This window comes from Ranitomeya variabilis, chromosome 1 (assembly GCF_051348905.1).
Source record: "Ranitomeya variabilis isolate aRanVar5 chromosome 1, aRanVar5.hap1, whole genome shotgun sequence".
NCBI classification, from domain to species: domain Eukaryota; kingdom Metazoa; phylum Chordata; class Amphibia; order Anura; family Dendrobatidae; genus Ranitomeya; species Ranitomeya variabilis.
The window spans coordinates 916,232,575-916,253,430 of NC_135232.1; the positions used below are offsets into that span (position 1 = coordinate 916,232,575).

Consider the following 20,856-nt stretch of genomic DNA (forward strand, 5'->3'; position numbering starts at 1 on the left):
GGAAGTAGAAAGTGACGTACTTAGTAATATATGTAATAGAGGCGCAGTTTTGTTTTGAACGTTCGTATTGACTATAATGTTGCGCTTCTATGACGTACAATACGGCGGCAGCGTGTGAGGAAGTTGTTGCAGTGCAGAGCTGTGTGTATAAGTGCAGCATGTCTGCCAGCAAGAAGAAGAGCAGCAGAGGGAAGAGCGGCTCCCTGAGCGCCTCTCCCGGGCCGGAGCCCGCCTCACTGGCCTCACGGAGCGGACAGCCGGCTCTGCTGAAAGTCACTGACTTCTTAGAGAAAGGTAGTTGTGATCTCTTCCCGCTGTAGCAGGACTACTACCCCTGCTATACTAACCGGCGGGAATGCTGGGCGTTGTAGTCTCCCATAGTTGCTATTGGTTTGCCTCATAGATGAGTGAAGTGAGGACACAGCAGGGACGCTCAGCTGTTTCTGTGAGGAACACCTTTCCCTGTCTGTTTTATCACAGGAGTCATTGACCATTATCTGTCAGAGGTCCTCAGAGGTCGCCATAACTGCAGACTGTGGTGCAGAGCGCTGGCATTATGAGTGGTCAGTGACAGGAGCTGGTGAGCTTGTAGGGCTGCCATTATTATCATTATTAGAGCACCATATACATAGCAGAGGCTCCCTCCTGTGGTAAACAGGCAGGGAAGTGCCCCTCACACAGAGCTGCTGGGGGTCCCCAGTATATTCGCCTATGTGGCAGCCATCAGCTGTACATGGTCGCACACCGCAAATAACAAGGCGGCACCATGTATAAACCTATATTAGCACATGGCGCTTGTGTTGTTTTTTTTTATATTAACCCATTACGGAACTGCTTGAAATGTTCTTTGTTCATGTGAACCCCTGTAATTTGTGCCCCTTTGTTGATCTCCTTTGCCTGATGTGGGGGACGCCTGTCATTTAGCCCATCATGTATAAAGTCCTTCATGATACTCGAGCTGGATGTCATTCCTTCTAGTGTGTAGGTTACAGCGGATTGCCTCATGATCTGCGGCAGGAGCATACTGTCCCCCAGCCTCCTGATTCCTGGGCCTGTAGGGCGCTCCTGCACGACTGCCGGCCTGGATTGTGTCCTCTCCAGTGGTCCTGTAAGAGGCAGAGCTCTGAAACGAGGTGTTCCCCAGCTTCACAGCAGTGCTCACAATCACAGCGCATGTTCGGCCATCGCTGATAGACCGCAGCGCAGGCCGCTAATCTAGTCAACAAACTATAAATGTAAAATCTCTGTCCTTAACAATCTGGTGAGAGATGCCCTTTGCTAGCTTATCTAATAGCAGCATGATGTAAAGATGAGACCCTGATTCCAGGGATGTGTCACTTAATGGGCTGCCTGCTACAGTTTTCAGAAAAGCGCTGCTTTATCTGTTGCAGATCTACAAGTTCTCTAAATGCTGAGCTCTGTATAACCCTGCACACATCACTGGTTGGCAGCTTTCTGTGTACACTCTGCATAGGCAGAAAGCTGCCGATCAGTAGTTGGGGGGGGGGGGGGGGGATACAGAACTGATGAATGTGGAGGACTACATGGCAGCAGGTTTACTAGTCCTCTAGTGGGAAAAAAATCACTGTTTAATAGGCAGGAGATTATCAAAACTACACCAAGCAACCCAGTAAGTGATACACGGCTGGAATCGGGGTCCCTGTCTCTACATTATATTTCTCTCAGATTGTGGCAAAAACCTGATGAAAGACTCCCTTAGCAGAAGTAGATCAAATCATCCACCTTTTCTTCAAATAAAAATACACATTTGGTATTGCTGTCAACACAAGCAAAATTTCTTTATTTCTTACAGATGTCCACATTTTTTTCACCACATAAAAAAAACACCCTATACATGTTTGGTATCTGCATACTCACGCTGAATCATAAAACTGACCAGACAATATTATACAGTAAAAATAAAAAAAAATTTGAATTTTTATTTTTTTAAAATTTCAATGTGCTTGGAACTTTTTTTCTGTTTTCCAGTACACTATGAGGTAGAATGAATGGGGACATTCAAAAGAACAACACATCCTGGAAAACAAGCCCTCATATGTCTATATTGACGGATAAATAAAAAAGTGATGGCACTTGAAAGAAGGGGAGGAGAAAATGGCCATGGCGTGAAGGGGCTAATGCCCACATGGACTTTATGGCCGGCTTCACCCTGGCGTTTTAAACGGCCGAGTGCAATGCGATAAAAAATTGCATTGCTCTCGGACCAATGTTCAGCTATGGGGCAGCTCCCAGCAGCCGACTTTTTGTCAGCCATTTTCCTCGGTCCGAGACAATCGCAGCATGCTGCGATTGTCTCGGACCAAGGAAAACTCTGGGCTCACTCGCACCCATATAAGCCTACGGGTGCGAGTGAGACAACGCACATCACTTGGATATCATCCGAGTGATGTGTGTTATAAGCGGACCCCAGCAATGGAGGAGATGGAGAAATTCATTTCTCCACCTCCGCCGCAGCTGTGCTCCGATCTTCCCTGTGCGAGAGAATCGGAGCACAGACACATGACACTCGGCTCCTGCTCTGCTGCAAGCAGGAGCCGAGTGTCGTTAGCATATTGCATCGGATGCAATATGCCAGTGTGACGCCGGCCAATCTCTTTATGTGAACACCTGCAATATGGTTCCAGAGTTGGGCCTGTTGAGGATTAATTGTTGTGGACTTATGTAAGATGGCGTCACTCATAGGTCCTCTGGGGGGTCTTCAGGCTGCACTACTGAAATGGGGGGCCACGTCCCATTGGGCCAAGATAAAAACAAAGCCCATATCTCTGGAAGTGAATGGCAGATGTAGGCCGGAGTCACATTAGCGTATGACCCTCGGCCCCGGCTCTGCTACGAGTGGGAGATGAGCATCATGCTACCGGGCTCCCATCGTCTCGCATGATTAATGATGATTAATTTTGCAATCTCCTCTATTGCCGGCGTCCCCAGGAATTGCACTGCACTTGGCTGATATCTGAGTGCAATGCGATGTTCACACACATACATAAGCTTATATGGGTGCGTGTTATCTGATACTTGCACGCAATGGCAGCATGCCACGTTTTTTTTTTCTGTCCAATCGAAGCAGGAAAAAAGAAACTCCACTGAGAACACAAGCATAGGATTAAATTGGAACAAATGCAATCCGATTTTTAATCACATTGCAAGGGGGAGCGAGCCCTTATAAAGAAAACTGACTACACAATGTGGAGGGAATAATGTAAGCGCAAACACTCTGGAGACAGGTCTTTTTTTTATTGTGTATGACTCCAACTTCGTACTCATTTGTTTTGCCCCTTTATTGCATTTGCTTCTCAGGTACAGCACAATACAAGTATGGATGATAATAGAGGAGCCTTTTCGGGGCCGCAGTTATGTTTGCCAGCAAATCCCAGCTGCCCTCTATGCAAGTCTATGGGAGATTCTCCACTCACAGCATACGGTCTTGTCTCCAGGCATAGCTCCACACCAGGACATGGGTTGTGTCTGCTGTTGCAGCTTGGCTACATTGCTGTGTCGTGGTATCCCCTTCCAAGGAGAGCCAATTTGGGATGAGATGCAAATGATCTCCAAATCTGCCATTATTTGTCCAAACAAATAAAAACAAAATAAATACGATGCATCAGAGATAAGAAAATACACTCATCCAGGTTCTGTCAGTGTACAATTCTTGTCTGCCCTCAGATAATAATAATCTTTATTTTTATATAACGCTAACATATTCCACAGCACTTTACCGTTTGCACACATTATCATCGCTGTCCCCGATGGGGCTCACAATCTAAATTCCTTATCAGTATGTCTTTGGAATGTGGGAGGAAACCGGAGAACCCAGGGGAAACCCACGCAAACATGGGGAGAACATACAAACTCCTTGCAGATGTCCTTGGTGGGATTTGAACCCAGGACTCCAGCGCTGCAATGCTAACCACTGAGCCACCGTTCTGCCCCGATCCCAAGCAACACATATTTTATTACACCCCCAGAAGAAAGGGAATAGCTAGGGTCATTACCAAAGAAAGTATTTTAATTGGAAATAACAAGGTTGTAAATTATGGGTTTTGCAGAAGTCATTGAAACTTGCTCTGTCCAATTAACTGTACTTTTAAAAATACACTGCTCAAAAAAATAAAGGGAACACTAAAAAGCCACACATCCTAGATATCTCTGAATGAAATATTCCAGTTGAAAATTTTTATTTATTACATAGTGGAATGTGTTCAGAACAATAAAACATAACAATTATCAATGTACCGTAAATCTAAATGAATATCCCATGGAGGTCTGGATTTGGAATGATACTCAAAATCAAAGAGGAAAATCAAATTACAGGCTGGTCCAACTTCAGTGGAAATGCCTCATGACAAGAAAAAGATGCTCAGTATTGTGTGTTGCCTCCACGTGCCTGTATGACCTCCCTACTGTACAACGCCTGGGCATGCTCCTGATGAGGCGGCGGATGGTCTCCTTAGGGATCTCCTCCCAGACCTGGACTAAAGCATCCGCCAACTCATGGACTGTCTGAGGTGCAATGTGACGTTGGTGGATGGAGCGAGACATGATCTCCCAGATGTGTTCAATGGGATTCAGGTCTGGGGAATGGGCGGGCTAGTCCATAGCTTCAATGCCTTCATCTTGCAGGAACTGCTGACACACTCCAGCCACATGAGGTCTGGCATTGTCCTGCATTAGGAGGAACCCAGGGCCAACCGCACCAGCATATGGTCTCACAAGGGGTCTGAGGATCTCATCTCGGTGACTCATGGCAGTCAGGCTAACTCTGGTGAGCACATAGAGGTCTGTGCGGCCCTCCAAAGAGATGCCACCACACACCGTTACTGACCCACTGCCAAACTGGTCATGCTGAAGGATGTTGCAGGCAGCAGATCGCTCTCCACGGTGTCTCCAGACTCTGTCACATGTGCTCAGTGTGAACCTGCTTTCATCTGTGAAGAGCACAGGGCGCCAGTGGCGAATGCGAATCTGCCAGTCCAGGTGTTCTGTGGCAAATGCCAAGCGTCCTGCACGGTGTTGGGCTGTGAGCACAACCCCCATCTGTGGACGTCGGGCACTCAGACCATCCTCATGGAGTTGGTTTCTAACCGTTTGTGCAGACACATGCACATTTGTGGCCTGCTGGAGGTCATTTTGCAGGGCTCTGGCAGTGCTCCTCCTGTTCCTCCTTGCACAAAGGCGGAGGTAGCGGTCCTGTTGCTGGGTTGTTGCCCTCCTACGGCCCCCTCCACGTCTCCTGGTGTACTGGCCTGTCTCCTGATAGCGCCTCCAGCCTCTGGACACTACACTGACAGACACAGCAAACTTTCTTGCCACAGCTCGCATTGATGTACCATCCTGGATTAGCTGCACTACCTGTGCCACTTGTGTGGGTTGTAGAGTCCGTCTCATGTTACCACAAGTGTGAAAGCACAACCAACATTCAAAAGTGACCAAAACATCAGCCAGAAAGCATTGGTACTGAGATGTGGTCTGTGGTCCCCACCTGCAGAACCACTCCTATTGAGTGTGTCTTGATGATTGCCAATAATTTCCATCTCTTGTCTATTCCATTTGCACAACAGCATGTGAAATTGATTGTCAAACAGTGTTGCTTCCTAAGTGGGCAGTTTGATTTCACAGAAGTCTGGCTTACTTGGAGTTAGATTCTGTTGTTTGTGTTCCCTTTATTTTTTTTCAGCAGTGTATAAAGGAAATCTATAACACAAAGACACAGTGACAGGCACAGGGGTCAACATCAGAGCTTTGGCTGTCATGACAACCCGTCGGCGCCCCGTGATCACGTGACAGGGTGCCAATGGGCAGGATGTATGACGTGCTTCCTGTCGGCATGTGTTTAAATCCTACTGTCAGTGATTGACGGCGTGATTTAACTGGTTAACTGCTACAGGTGGAGCACCGCTCCTCTATGGCTGTTACAGGCACATGATGACTAATTAAATCAGTCATCCTGTACAGAGGGAAAGATTCAGGCTGGGCATGCGAGCCTACATCAAAGGAAAACTATGTAAATATACGGCAAAGGTCGTGAAAGGGTTAATTTACACCATGACCCTATTTAGACTTCACAAAAAAAAATCTAATAATAATTCATTACCTCAAGTCACTTAGTGTTCTGAGATCAGTTTGTCCAGTTCGGAAGCATAAATACGGTAATTTACTGGATTCCACCTGATTTTCTTACGATCCCTGTCCTCCTGCTTTCTTCATGTGGATGATGTGTTCCTGCATCATCCACACAGTCTCCCCAGAATCGCGCTCCTGCGCAGGCGTACCTATCTGACCTGCTGAGGGCAGAGCAAAGTACTGCAGTGCGCAGGCGCCGGGAAAGGTCAGAGAGGCCCAGGTCACTGCAGTACCTTGCTCTACCCTCAGCAGCAGCGCGATGCCGGGGAGCCTGTGTGGATGATGCAGGAGCACGTCATCCACATGAAGCAAGCAGGAGGACAGGGATCATAAGAAGATGGGAGGCACCGGACCAAGACCAGCGATGCCCCACCCCACAGGTGAGTATAATATGTTATTTTTCTTCTCTTACAGGTCGGATGGGGGCAGATATGCAGCATTATAAAATAATGTAGATAAGTATAGTTTTTTCTGAATGGCTATGTATCTTTCCTCACGTGCAGACATTGCAGGACCTTAGGATCCATGGTTGCGACCACTAGCAGCTAGCTGTCACTATATCAGTGGTCGTAACCATGGATACCTAAGGTCCTGCAATGTCTGCACATGAGGAAGGAGACATAGCAAACAAGAAAAACCATACTACATTTCTAATAGGTGGTATTTGCTAATATTATTATTATTATTATTACACTTACTGTATATTGGGATAGGATATTGGAGATTGGAATACCCCTTTAAGGAAAGCTGGTCTGGGCTGTAGAAGGGCATAAATCCAGCAGCAAAATCTGGGTCTGCTCCTTTTGTGTGAGGAGAAGCATAGGAGCCCTGCCAGAGCCCTACAAAATGACCTCCAGGGGGCTACTGGCGTGCCGGTTTCCGACCAAACTGTCAAACAGACTATTTGAGGCTGACATGAGAACCCGAAGTACTGTGTGGGATCTGTGCTCGCAGCCTAGCGCTGAGCAGCTAGATTGACATTCATCCAAGAACGCCAGCATCATCAGGTTCATTATTGACGCCACGTTCTACTTGTAGATAAGAGCAGGTTCTCACTGCACGTGTGACAGATGTGGAGGCAAAAGTCTGGAGATGCCATGGTGAACAATATGCTGCCTGCAAGCTCATGATCAAACTGGTCATGGGTCACTTATGTCTGGGAAGGCCTATCCCTTGAATTAAGTTGGCGCCATATAAATAAAATACAAAATTGTTATTTATACCTCCCACATGAAAGCAAACTATACTGACTTTTGTTGAAGTCCTCAGTGCCGTTGTCCGGTGTTACGTTGATGCAGTGGCACCTGGGTTTCTCCTTGTGCAGGGTAATGCCCTGTCTCATCTGGCCTGCGTATGTAGGCAGTTCCTGGATTACCAAGGCCATTATTCTATTGATAGTAGACCTGATTCCAGTTGAAAACCTCAGGGACATTATCTAGCCATGCATCCAATTCTGCCAAGTAGCGCCACCGAATGTCCAGGAGCTCGCTGATGCCCTGATCCAGATTTGTCAGGAGATCCACAGGACACCGTGCCTCATGAGCATGCCGTGATGGCAGCAGTGCATACAGGCCCACGGGGGTCCATGCACACCACTGGGTCACATTATGGTTTGTAATGACAATCAAATTAGATCCTCCTGTCAATTAAATCTTTTACTTTGATTTTTAGGATGATATGGAGTCCAGCCCTCAGTTGGTTGATGAATTGTTTCCATTGATACCTCATTTTGTTTTCATTGAATTGCACTATTTTTGTAAATATTTTTTATCTTGAATGTTTCATTCATTCTTTTTTTGGCTCTTGCTTGCTACCAATTAATGGGCACCTGAAAGTGAGTTTCAACTTTCTGTGTACATGGGATAAATATGGTAGAAGACTAACATCTAATGTGTAAGAAGACAGTCAGGATCTCTCCAATAGCGGTAGTATCAGACATCTTGAACTTTTACTTTTTTGTTCGCACAGAGAGAAGAATGTTGCCAGAGTGGTGTAGATGCTGCCTATCCTTAGCTGATGCTGGCGTGCGTGTCCTATGGGCTGTTATGCACTGCCACTTGGGTGTATATGTACAGCCTTTACGGTAATTGATCATGCCTAATAGCGCTTCTTTATTTTAGGGATGTTCTGGTCTACATACATTCTTGCCTATCCACTGGGTGGGTGGTAAACGTCCGTCAGTGTGCATCACTGGATCTCTTCTGGCTGTGGGGGTATTTATGCAGCGTCCAGATGTTACTACATAGTGGATGGGATTTCAAGAAATCCCATGTCCACTATGTGTGTTCTGTAGAAGCCTTGATTTTGGCCTACAAATAATGATGTAAAACACTGACATGTTAATAAGGGCTGAGAATGGAGCAGTTGAGCTCTTGTGCTTTTGTTTGCAGCTTCACTGATGACCTGTAGAGGCCCAGCAAAAAAAAGTGATAATTTATGTAGGCCAGAATAATCCTCTAGGGTAAGAGTACATAATAATTTTATTTCTATTGCACCAATATATTTCTCAGCACTTTACATTTTAGAGGGGACTTGTACAGACAATAAAAGACATTACAGAATAACACATAGCTGAGATACCAGGAGGAGTGAGGACCCTGCTCACAAGCTTTCCCATGAGGAAATAGGGAGACGCAGGAAAATGGTTGTGCTTCAATTGTACGGTCCAGCTACAGTATAAGAGTATGCACATAATGCTGCATGTACCGGTCACCAGCCAGTGTGTATACAGTACAGGCACAAAGGGATATTAAGTGCATGGAGGGTGTGCACAGATTCTATGAGGGTCACGATTTCTGAAGAAAAATTTGTATGGACAAAACAAGGATATTTAGATAAGTTAAGTGAGGCGATAGACCAGTCTAAAGAAATGCATTTTAGGCCATTTTGAATGGGAATCTGTCACCTAATTTTGGCCCTATAAACTGCGGCCACCGCCATCAAGGGCTTATCTACAGCATTCTGTAATGCTGTAGATAAGCCCCCAATGTATTCTGAAAGATAAGAAAAACAAGTTAGATTATACTCACCTGGTCGGACGGTCCGATCCAATGGGCGTCGCGGTCCGGTCCGGGGCCTCCCATCTTCATATGATGACATCCTCTTCTTGTCTTCACGCTGCGGCTCCGGCGCAGGGGTACTTTGTCTGCCCTGTTGAGGGCAGAGCAAAGTACTGCAGTGCGCAGGCGCCGGGCCTCTCTGACCTTTGCCTGCGCACTGCAGTACTCTGCTCTGATTTCAGGCTGGAGCCATCGAAGGGAATGGGCATATTTTCAGAAGATGACTCGTTAATTGGCCAGGATACGTACCGCCCTGGTGACTCGGGGTAATGGTTTTACACTTATTGAGGCAAGTTTTTAACTTCTAACTGTAGCAAAATCACAAAACCGATGGCTTTGCTCCAAACACTATTGTTATTGTGGTTACTACCGGCAGGAGCTCAGGTTAAAGGGAACCTGTCACCCCCAAAATCGATGGTGAGGTAAGCTCATCGTCATCAGGGGCTTATCTACAGCATTCTGGAATGCTGTAGATAAGCCCCCGATGTTACCTGAAAGATGAGAAAAAGAGGTTAGATTATACTCACCCAGGGGCTGTCCCGCTGCGGTCCGGTCAAATGGGTGTCTCAGGTCCGCTCCGGCGCCTCCTATCTTCATTCCATGACGTCCTCTTCTGGTCTTCACGCCGCGGCTCTGGCGCACTTTGTCTGCCCTGTTGAGGGCAGAGCAAAGTACTGCAGTGCGCAGGCGCCGGGCCTCTCTGACCTTTCCGGCGCCTGCGCACTGCAGTACTTTGCTCTGCCCTCAACAGGGCAGACAAAGTGCGCCAGAGCTGCGGCGTGAAGACCAGAAGAGGACGTCATGGAATGAAGATGGGAGGCGCTGTACCGGACCTGAGACACCCATCGGAGCAGGACCGCCCCTGGGTGAGTATAATCTAACGTCTTTTTTACCCTTCGCCACGACAGCACCCCACATGAGAGAGAGGGATCCGCCCCATAGGAACAGGAAACCTACAGAATAAAAGGAGGCGGTCCCCTCTCCTCCTCAGTTTAGGTTTCCTGTTCCTACAGGGACCCGGCTTACCTACAGATGAAGAGGATCCCTGGGCCATGCACCCGCCTGCGTCGGTATCTGAGGGAACGGCAGGGGCTGCGGTTCCAGAAGCAGCGGCGGGGGAGCACCTGCTTGCAGCCTCCCCCCTCGTCTGGCCAAGCATCCACGGTCCGGGTCCGGTTACCGTGGGTCCGCCCGGCACCGTGAGGACGCGCGTGCTGCTGCGGCCGGCTTAATATCCCTAGCCGCCGCATGGTGAGTGAGAGCGGCGCGTCTAACCCGGAAGTCGCTGGAGCACTTCCGGGTTGGTCCGGGGAGGCAGGAGAATGGGCGGCAGATTCAAAAATGCAGCGCTAGCGTCGGGCCGGTGTGTGTAAGATGGCTTCACCGGCCGACGATGCGCACTTGCCTGCAGTGCAACAGCGTTCTCCTAGCAAGGAGAGAAGCGCTAGGAGCAGCACAAAGAGTGGTGGTCGACCTCCAGAGAAGAGTTCTACCACCAAACGAAATCCGCCTCCAGAACCGGTACCTGTCAGCTTCACTGGGTGAGTTTTTGAAAGAGTCTCTTCCTATATGCTGATATATGTTCCTCCTGTATCTTTCCTAGACTAAGAAAAGGACACACAAATCCAAGCACAAGGAATGTGCTTTATGTACGCAGCCCCTCCCGGATGATTATGTTAAAAAACTGTGTTCGGAGTGTATCATGCAAACCTTACGGCAGGAAAACATAATGACTCCATCAGATGTCAGAGCTATGATCCGGGAAGAAATGCAGGGGTTGGCGCAGACTAGTACCACCAGTACCCGTCAGCTTAGTAGGTCCAAATCTCCGGTTAGTTCACAGTCGGAGGACGTATGTATATCCTCAGGCGAAGCGGAATCCCAGCCGAGCTCATCCGAGACTGAAGGGGGACTTTGTCTTCCCAACAGCAGTGTGGACAATTTAATAAAATCTGTCAGAAGCACGATGGGGTGCTCAGATGAAAAAGAAAGTAAATCGGCTCAGGACATCATGTTCGCGGGGTTAGGACAGAGGAAACGTAGGTCCTTCCCCGTCATAAAAACTATTAAAGAAATAGTAAAAAAAGAGTGGGATAAGCAAAATAGAGGTTTTCTACCATCAGCCTCTAAAAGACGCTATCCCTTCAGCGACGAGGAGCTAAATACCTGGTCGAAGGTGCCAAAGGTGGATGCCGCTGTAGCCTCCACAACCAAACAGTCGGTCTTACCGGTGGAGGATTCAGGAGTCCTGACAGACCCGCTGGACCGTAAAGCGGAAGCTTTACTAAAAAGGTCGTGGGAAGCCAACACGGGGGCATTCAGGCCCGCCATATCTAGCACCTGCACTGCAAGGTCACTACTAGTGTGGATGGAGCAACTGGAGGAACAGATTAGAGGTAGAACTTCGAGAGAGTCAATCCTGCCGAAATTCCCTCTAATCAAAGAAGCAGTAGCATTCCTGGCTGATGCCTCTGTGGATTCGCTACGCCTAGCAGCCAGGTCAGCCGGCCTAGTGAACACAGCCCGGCGAGCACTCTGGCTAAAGAACTGGAAAGGGGACGCACAGGCCAAAGCAAAACTTTGTGCGATCCCCTGCCAGGGTGAGTTTCTTTTCGGAAAAGCGCTGGATGAGCTCCTGAGTAAAGCAGGAGAAAGGAAAAAAGGCTTCCCTAACCAGTATCTTCCATCCTACAGGAGAGCCTTCAAAAGACGTCCCTTTACCAGGAACAAGCCGTTTGAACAAAGGGAGCGATGGGAGTCGAAGGACCCGAAGCAAAAAGGTGCCTTTTTTAGCGGGTCCCATAACCCGAAACGCAAATACCGCTAACCAGGAGGTAGGCGGCAGATTAAAATTCTTCCTCCCCAGATGGGAACAAATAACATCCAGCCAGTGGATTCTGGACATTGTACAATACGGCCTAAAATTGGATTTTGACCGAATCCCTTGGGATTCCTTTATAGTGACATCTCCAAAAGGTCAAGACCAACAAAGGGCTCTGGAATCAGAGATCCTATCTCTTCTGTCTAAAAAAGTCCTGATAGAAGTTCCCCAGGATCAAGAAGGGAAGGGGTTCTATTCCCCTTTATTCTTGATCAATAAGCCTGATGGTTCATTTAGAACCATCATAAACCTCAAGAGATTAAACGCCTTCCTGCGTAATCATACCTTCAAAATGGAATCCATTAGTTCAACCATAAAACTCTTGTTTCCTAGGTGTGTCATGGCCGGAATAGACTTAAAGGATGCCTATTATCATCTTCCCATACATGCCGAACATCAAAAGTATCTAAGGGTAGCAGTCATCCTGGAAGGACAGGTTCGTCACTTTCAGTATGTTGCAATGCCATTTGGGCTTTCTATGGCTCCCCGCATCTTCACTAAGGTGATATTAGAAGTGATGGCTCATCTACGTCAACGAGATACCTTGATAATACCCTACCTAGATGACTTTCTAGTGGTGGGAAACTCTATGCTCCAGTGTAAAACCCGTCTATCTAATACGATCTCGTCCCTACAGGAGTTAGGTTGGATCGTCAACTTCGAAAAATCCCGGCTGAATCCAGAAACCGTCCAGACATTTCTAGGAATCCAGCTAGACTCCGTAAGTCAGAGATGCTTCCTCCCCCAGGCAAAGAAACTGACTATACAATCAAGGGTATCAGACGCAATACGCAACCCATACATGACACTAAGGAAGGGCATGTCTTTGCTGGGGTCATTATCATCATGTATCCCTGCTGTACCATGGGCACAATTTCATACTCGTCAATTACAGTATGAGGTATTGTCGGCTCAGGGAAAAGACGGACATCTAGAAAGCAGAATAACTCTTTCCAAAGATGTCTTAGAATCACTATCCTGGTGGCTAGACATGGACCACCTCTCAGAGGGTGTGCCATGGATAATAGACCCATCTAAAATAATTACCACCGACGCCAGCCCTATTGGGTGGGGAGCACATATGAAAGACAGTCTGGCCCAAGATACTTGGGACCAGGCAGAATTGTCATGTTCCTCCAATTGGAAGGAGTTAAAAGCGGTAGAATATGCCTTAAATCACTTTCTTCCGCAGATTCAAGGAGCAAATGTAAGAATTTACTCGGACAATTCCACCACAGTGGCATATGTGAACCGTCAGGGTGGTACAAGGTCAGGAAGTCTAATGACCATAGCTGCAGACATCTTCCAGCTGGCAGAGACTCATCTAACATCCCTAACAGCCCTGCACATCAGAGGTGTAGAGAACATCAGGGCAGACTACCTCAGCCGAAACGAGTTACGTCAAGGGGAATGGACCTTAAACAGATCCATATTCAGTATGATAACAGAATCATGGGGGATACCACAAATCGACCTATTTGCCACAAGAGACAACCGGCAAGTAAGAAGGTTCGCTTCCCTGAACGCCATGGATCACCCAGATATGTTGGACTCTCTCCACCATCCTTGGAGGTTCCAGCTGGCATACGCCTTTCCTCCGATGTCTCTGATTCCACTAGTGATCAGAAAAATCAGGAGGGAACAAGCAAGAGTGATCCTCATTGCACCATTCTGGCCGAAAAGACCATGGTTCTCTTGTCTCCAGACCATGTGCCTATGCGATCCATGGATTCTCCCATCAGACAAGAAACTGCTGTCCCAAGGCCCCTTTTTCCACCCGCAAGTGAAAGGTCTTCACTTGACGGCGTGGAATTTGAGAGGCAACTACTAAGATCAAGAGGGTTCTCAGCAGAACTAGTAAACACCCTCTTATTGAGCAGGAAAAGATCTACCACCCTGATATATAGTAGGGTATGGAATAAATTCTTAGACTTTTACACGGTACCGTTCACTAAGCAAGTTCCAGTCACACCTATTCTAGAGTTCTTGCAAAAAGGCCGAGAGTTGGGGTTATCTGTAAACACCTTAAGAGTTCAGGTCTCGGCATTAGGAGCCCTATATGGATGCAATATAGCAGCTAATAGGTGGATCTCCAGATTCATAAAATCTTGTGAACGTAGTAAACCGGTCCATATTCCCCGTCTACCTCCATGGGATTTAAATCTAGTGCTAGAGGCCTTAACCAGCTCCCCATTTGAGCCACTAGATTCAATACCTTTAAAAATCCTGACATATAAAGTAGCCCTCTTGGTAGCCCTAACCTCAGCTAGACGGGTTAGCGACATCCAGGCCCTATCAGTAGACCCACCCTTCTTACTGATATTCCATGATCGGATAGTCCTAAAACCAGACCCCTCATACCTCCCTAAGGTAGCGTCCACCTACCACAGGTCCCAAGAGATATTTCTCCCTTCCTTTTTTGATTCACCTGTAACTCCAGAACAGCACAAATTCCACACCTTAGATGTCAGAAGAGCCATCCTGACCTATATAGAAAGGTGTCAGACATGGAGGGAGAGTAGGGCTCTGTTTATCTCCTTTCAGGGCCACAAGAAAGGACATGGGGTCACGAGAGCTACCATATCTCGATGGATCAGAGATGCTATCTGCTTGGCCTATACGTCAAAAGGCGAGATTCCTCCAGCGGGTATTAAAGCGCACTCAACACGAGCCATGGCTTCCTCCTGGGCGGAACAAGCGGATGTACCGATCCATTTAATATGTAAGGCCGCAACTTGGTCTACACCTTCTACCTTTTACAACCATTATAGACTTGATCTATCTGCATCTTCTGATCTGACCTTTGGTAGAGCTGTTCTTAATACAGTAATCCCACCCAAATAATGAATCTCTGAAAATCTCTCATGTGGGGTGCTGTCGTGGCGAAGGGTAAAAAGCCGGATTACTCACCGGTAATGCTCTTTTAATGAGTCCACGACAGCACCCATTTACTACCCTCCCTAAATTATGCACAGCTCTTCCTTTTAAATTCACAAATAATGGTTGTATAGAGTTTAAGATATTTTGCTGAATAAGAATTAATACTAAAGCTTTTTGCGGTTCCCTTTTTGTACTCTGTAAACTAAACTGAGGAGGAGAGGGGACCGCCTCCTTTTATTCTGTAGGTTTCCTGTTCCTATATGGCGGATCCCTCTCTCTCATGTGGGGTGCTGTCGTGGACTCATTAAAAGAGCATTACCGGTGAGTAATCCGGCTTTTCTCCTCTTTCAGGTAACATTGGCGGCTTATCTACAGCATTACAGAATGCTGTAGATAAGCCCCTGATGACGGTGAGCTTACCTCACCATCGATTTTGGGGGTGACAGGTTCCCTTTAATAGGCGGCTTTCTGATGTCAGGCTCCCTATTGGTGACTACTGTCACTGCTTTGGCGACGGTCGCATGGTGTGAATTTTGGTAGTAAAGTAAACCACAATTGAACCCACAGGTTACTGTGTCTTGAATATTCTGTTATTACAGTATATACATTAGCTTCCATGTAACAAGTTTACATTATAGCAAAGGTTCTACTGTTCATATGTCACACAGAATGAAATGCTTATGTAGAATCTTATTTTTTCTCTAATAGCGGAAGACAAAGTGCCAAAAGCTTACAGAAGCTCCTTTGTGCAGCTTGGAATCAACAGTATGAAGTCGGCTGATTTATGCATTGGACGACCTGTCTTACTCACCAGTGTACAAGGCAGGCAAGAGGTAGTCACTCCATGCAAATGTGTCCAAATGTCATTACCTGTCGTATATAAATAAAGCTATAGGGGTCTTACCCATTGTTATTTGGATGGCATTCTCCCCATCACTCACCAACCAACAGCTGTTATGTCAGAGGACCCTGGATCTGGGTAGAAATGTGGCTGACCGTATTATTCTAGAACAACCCAAGTCCGCCAGTAAAGTTCTCCATGTTCAGCCTTCATAACAGCCATTGACTATAAGGGCAGGTCCACATGTCGTGTCTCCACTGTTGAGATTCCGCATCTGGGGAGCAGCAGATTTCACCCTTTTTGGATTGCAAAGAGTTAAATTCTCACTGATAGCTTTTGTCAAATTTTCACTATGTGGGAACTTGCCCTAATAAGGTTCTTGACAAGGATTGTCTTAAAAGGAACTTGTCCAAAGCACCATCAGTAATATTCTGCCAAATTTGTCCATAGGGGTTATTTATTTACACTGATCCGTAAATAGCAATGGGCTTTTCCAGGAACGCTTGTTCCCAATTATCGGCCTGTCTCAACACACTGTCAGCCAATAAAGTATCAAAATGCTTGCTCGTCGGGTGAAATTATTTCTTAGCGAGTTTTTTTTTTTGTTAAGTATTTTTGCCAAGGTCAGCATCTTCCAGATCACATTTGGGTCCTTTTGATGGGTCCAAGTAACCAATAATTTAATATAAAAAGAGGTGAACGATGCAGTCTTTGCACTATCATATACCACTTAGGCCGGAGTCACACTAGTCTGTAATACAGACGAGTGCTATGCTATAAAAAATCGCAAAGCACTCTGACCAGTATTTCTCTATGGGGCAGCTTGTTTTTTTCTCGTCCGTATTACACTTGCGAGTGAAATCGCAGCATGCTGTGATTGTCCGCGTATCTCAGCTGAGAAACGCCAATGCAAGTCTATGGGGGCAAGGAAAAATCGCCCAGCACACGGACCATCAGTGTGACTTGTGAGAAATTCTCAGGCATTGGGCAGGTGACAGGAAAGGCTCAGCCATTATTTGCTCATTTTGCAAGTGTGTGAGAAAATCTTACCATACGGATGACATACCGATGACACACGGATACTTTTTTGAGACCGGGGTAGAAGGTGGTGCAGAACAAAGCTGTAAATATCTCACATTTGCACCCTTACTCAGAGAATATGTACTAGAGAGCACAGAAAAAGGAATCCTTCCATCTTTAAGAAAGCTGAAAATTGACCCATTCCAGAGTCCTCCCTAAATTCTATCCACAACATGGCAAGTAAAAAAACAAAACAATGGCGGGCGAGTAGGATTGAACTGTAATTAACCAGCTTCACTTAGATAAAGCTTGCTTAAAGATAATTGTTCTCGGCAGCACAAATGGGATATGCTGCCGATAACTGTTATGCACACAGAGCTGCCTACTTAACAATGCCTTTTGGGAGGCAAAAAAGACCTCACAGATTCTTTTTTACGGGACAACTACCGTATGTAATTGTTGGCATATATCCTTTTGTAAACAGCAATGAATGACAGTACAAAACATATTAATGACTGAAGAAGCAATAAATACTGTTGTAATGATTTATGACAGACTTGGCTGCACTTTCCTGTATGTCCTTATGTTATTGCTCATAACCCTGCAGCTGACACTTGCAGCTTAATTTGATGTATTGCAGTAACTGCTAAGATGGAAGCCCCCAAATGTTTCCTATTCCTAGATAAAATAATGCGCCTCCTGTCGGGATTGTCATGGGGTTGGCCCCAATCCGCAGCGATCATACGCATATTAGCAGGTTTTGGTATCTTTGCATGTGTGATGATTGTGACCTGTGCTCCCTGTAGGTATGCACGGCGTGGCCAGTCAGTGGCTTTCCTTCTGGGAAGGTTGGTCTGGGATTCACGGCTCAGAAGAATCTCAAGGTGAAGCCCGGTGATTCCGTGTACATTCATCCGGTGACTGGACATGTGTTAGAAGCAGAAGAACTAGAAGTCACGCTCAGGTATGAGATTCTGCAGACAGGATCATTGCACGTGTTACTGTACCGCATAGCTAACGTAACGGAGCCTGTACTTACAGGAGACACACTAATGTTACCATATATTAGACACTTGGGGCATATGGACATCTCGGTGAGGGAGGGTAGCATGTATTGGGACCACCTCTACTAGTTGAAGCTGTACAAAGAGGACAACCATGTATACATTCACTGCAAGAGAAATAGCCGGACCCCTACCTGGATTATTATTGCTAGTAGTGGTCCAGCTTCTAGACCCATGGCTGGAGGAACGGTGGGACCGTCCTATCGACACTTGCATTTGCTGTAGCTGCATAGGATGCTTCCCAGTTGCCAGTTGAGCATTAGAGACACAGCATCGAAAATCACTTTCCAACAATAATTGTGCGGCTATTTGTCATCGGTTAAATGAAAAGCTGACACATTGATGAGGACACTGGGGTTTGAGAACATAAGACCTAGGAGGGAACCTTGTGTAGTAGTAGTAATAATAATTTTTTATTTATATAGCGCCAACATATTCCGCAGCGCTTTACAGTTTAACAGTTTGAAACACAACAGTCATAAGTAACAGCGTTACCAATAAAATAATTAAAGCAAACTAAGACGACCCTGCTCGTGAGAGCTTACAATCTACAATGAGGTGGGGGAGATACAAAGTACACGTGTGTATTTACAATGATGTATTTACATTGATGGTCCAGCCATCTTCAGGGGGTGGGGAATAGTTGGAGATAGTGAATGGGCTACACACACAAACATAAAATGACTGATTAGGGAATGTGATAGGCCGCTCTGAACAAATGTGTTTTGAGGGAGCACCTAAAACTATGCAAATTGTGGTTGGTCCTAATATCTTGGGGTAGAGCATTCCAGAGGATTGGTGCAGCACGGGAGAAGTCTTGGAGTCGGGAGTGGGAGGTACGGATAAGTGCAGAGGTTAGTCGAAAGTTGTTTGCAGAGCGCAGCGGTCGGCTAGGCCGATAGACAGAAATGAGGGAGGAGATGTAAGGGGGTGCCGCACTGTGGAGAGCTTCGTGGGTGAGAACAAGTACATTAAATTGGATTCTGTAATGACTGGGCAGCCAGTGTAATGACTGGCAAAGAGCGGACACGTCTGAACACCCGATTAGCTAGGTGGACAACCCTGGCTGCTGCATTAAGGATAGACTGGAGAGGGGAAAGTCGAGTGAGGGGGAGGCCAATTAATAGAGCGTTGCAGTAGTCCAGGCGGGAGTGGATCAGGGTGACAGTGAGGGTTTTTTTTGTTTCCATGGTGAGAAAAGGGCGGATTCTAGAGATGTTCTTTATTTGTAAACGTCAAGAGCGGGCAAGAGATTGTATATGGGAGGTGAAGGGGCGTTACTATGGTGCCACCCACAGAGAGGGAAATGTCAGATTTAGGGAGGATCGTAGATGGTGGGAGCAGAAGAAGTTCCGTTTTGGAGAGGTTGAGTTTCAGATAGAGAGCGGACATGATGTTGGAGACTGTGGACAGTCAGTGGCGTTCTGTACTACAGCGGGGGTAAGGTCAGGGGATGACGTGTATAGTTGTGTGTCATCAGCGTAAAGATGGTACTGAAAGCCAAATCTGCTGACGATCTGTCCAATTGGGGCCGTGTAGAGAGAGAAGAGAAGGGGGCCAAGGACTGAGCCCTGAGGTACCCCGACAGTGAGAGGAAGAGGAGATGAAGTGAAGCCAGTGAACAGAACACTGAAGGAGCGGTCAGAAAGATAGGAGGAGAACCAGGAGAGAGCAGTGTCCTTAATGCCTAGTGACTGGAGCCTAGAGAGTAGGAGAGGGTGGTCAGCAGTGTCATAAGCTGTGTATCATGTGATTCTCCACCTTCTACTTGAATAATCTGCATAGAACACTGTTACTTTCTTATGGCCCTGTGTACAGAGATAAGCGTGTATTCACACTGTGCAGTCATATCATACTTTTAACTGCAAAACTGACAAAACACAAAGTAACTGAAAAGAATTCCTTTACTTTTACGGTATGGCTTGGCAGAGTGGCCATGGGGAAGTCAGAAAATACATGCCAACATGCAGCTTCTGCGTTTTTTTTTTCCATTAATGATTGAATCAGAACATGATTATGAAGGAGGGCTGCTGTCTCACCCGATTGTTATTGCCTCATGGTTCTTCTGGCAAAATAGCTGTTTTGTGAAACTACCCTCTTATAACATTCACAAAAGACATGCAGCAAATGAATGCCATCACGGTTTTTGACTTTTCTGTCCGTCCTGACCTCTGTGGCTTTACTATATACAATCCGTACCTATAATGTGTAAGTGCACAGTTGTAGACGGGTGCTGAAGCTATAACTGTGTATCACTGATGTCTCCTGAACTGTTAGGGTATGTCTCCACGTTCAGGATTGCATCAGGATTTGGTCAGGATTTTCCATCAGTATTTGTAAGCCAAAACCAGGAGTGGAACAATCAGAGGAAAAGTATAATAGAAGCATATGCACCACTTCTGCATTTATCACCCACTCCTGGTTTTGGCTTACAAATACTGATGGAAAATCCTGACCAAATCCTGATGCAATCCTGAACGTGGAGACATACCCTCAATGTTTTGGCAAAAGGATCATTTTTGCAGGATTGTAGCACCATCTAGTGGAAGAATGACAAACTTCTTTTGAGTTATTTAGGTTTGAAATGCAGCCCATTCTTCCACGAACTAAAAATGTTAATGACCATTATGATTTATTTGCTAGCCTTTCTCAGACACATTTATAGAATACAACTATTTTATCAACTTTGTATGTAGTCTGGCTTTTATCTTTTACTTTGAGCAAATAGGTAAACAGCAGCACACTACCTGCATGCAGGACTTAAGTAATGTTATATAAAAAGGTTTTTATTATAGCAACATTAAAAGCATTATGTGCAAACAAATATACAATTGTGCTCAATAGTTTACATACCCCGGCAGAATTTTTGCTTTCTTGGCCTTTTTTCAGAAAATATGAATGATAACACCAAAACTTTTTCTCCACTGATGGTTAGTGGTTGGGTGAAGCCATTTATTGGCAAACTACTGT

General features: G+C 46.2%; 2 protein-coding genes across 4 annotated transcripts in view; both read left to right on the forward strand.

Moving 5' to 3' along the window:
• Positions 1–85: 85 nt before the first annotated feature.
• Positions 86–20,856, forward strand: part of AFG2A (AAA ATPase AFG2A) — a 701,600-nt gene continuing 680,829 nt past the window's right edge. For all 3 annotated transcript variants that reach the window (XM_077279095.1, XM_077279096.1, XM_077279097.1), the window contains exons 1-3: positions 86–294; positions 15,670–15,794; positions 17,629–17,786. In XM_077279095.1, coding sequence (XP_077135210.1) covers positions 90–294; positions 15,670–15,794; positions 17,629–17,786 — 488 coding nt within the window. In that variant the 5' untranslated portion in view covers positions 86–89. The remainder of the gene's footprint in view (positions 295–15,669; positions 15,795–17,628; positions 17,787–20,856) is intronic.
• Positions 11,101–13,919, forward strand: LOC143790065 (uncharacterized). Its single transcript, XM_077279091.1, has 2 exons — positions 11,101–11,800; positions 11,895–13,919. Exons 1-2 carry the CDS (start codon positions 11,167–11,169, stop codon positions 13,910–13,912), a joined length of 2,652 nt encoding a protein of 883 aa, XP_077135206.1. The 5' UTR covers positions 11,101–11,166; the 3' UTR covers positions 13,913–13,919.

Excerpts from the sequence above, each read along its gene's own strand:
- LOC143790065 (XM_077279091.1), top strand. The coding sequence starts at position 11,167 with ATGGGGTGCTCAGATGAAAAAGAAAGTAAATCGGCTCAGGACATCATG. Across the intron at positions 11,801-11,894 it reads TTGTGCGATCCCCTGCCAGG|GAGAGCCTTCAAAAGACGTC; the intron begins GTGAGTTTCTTT and ends TCCATCCTACAG.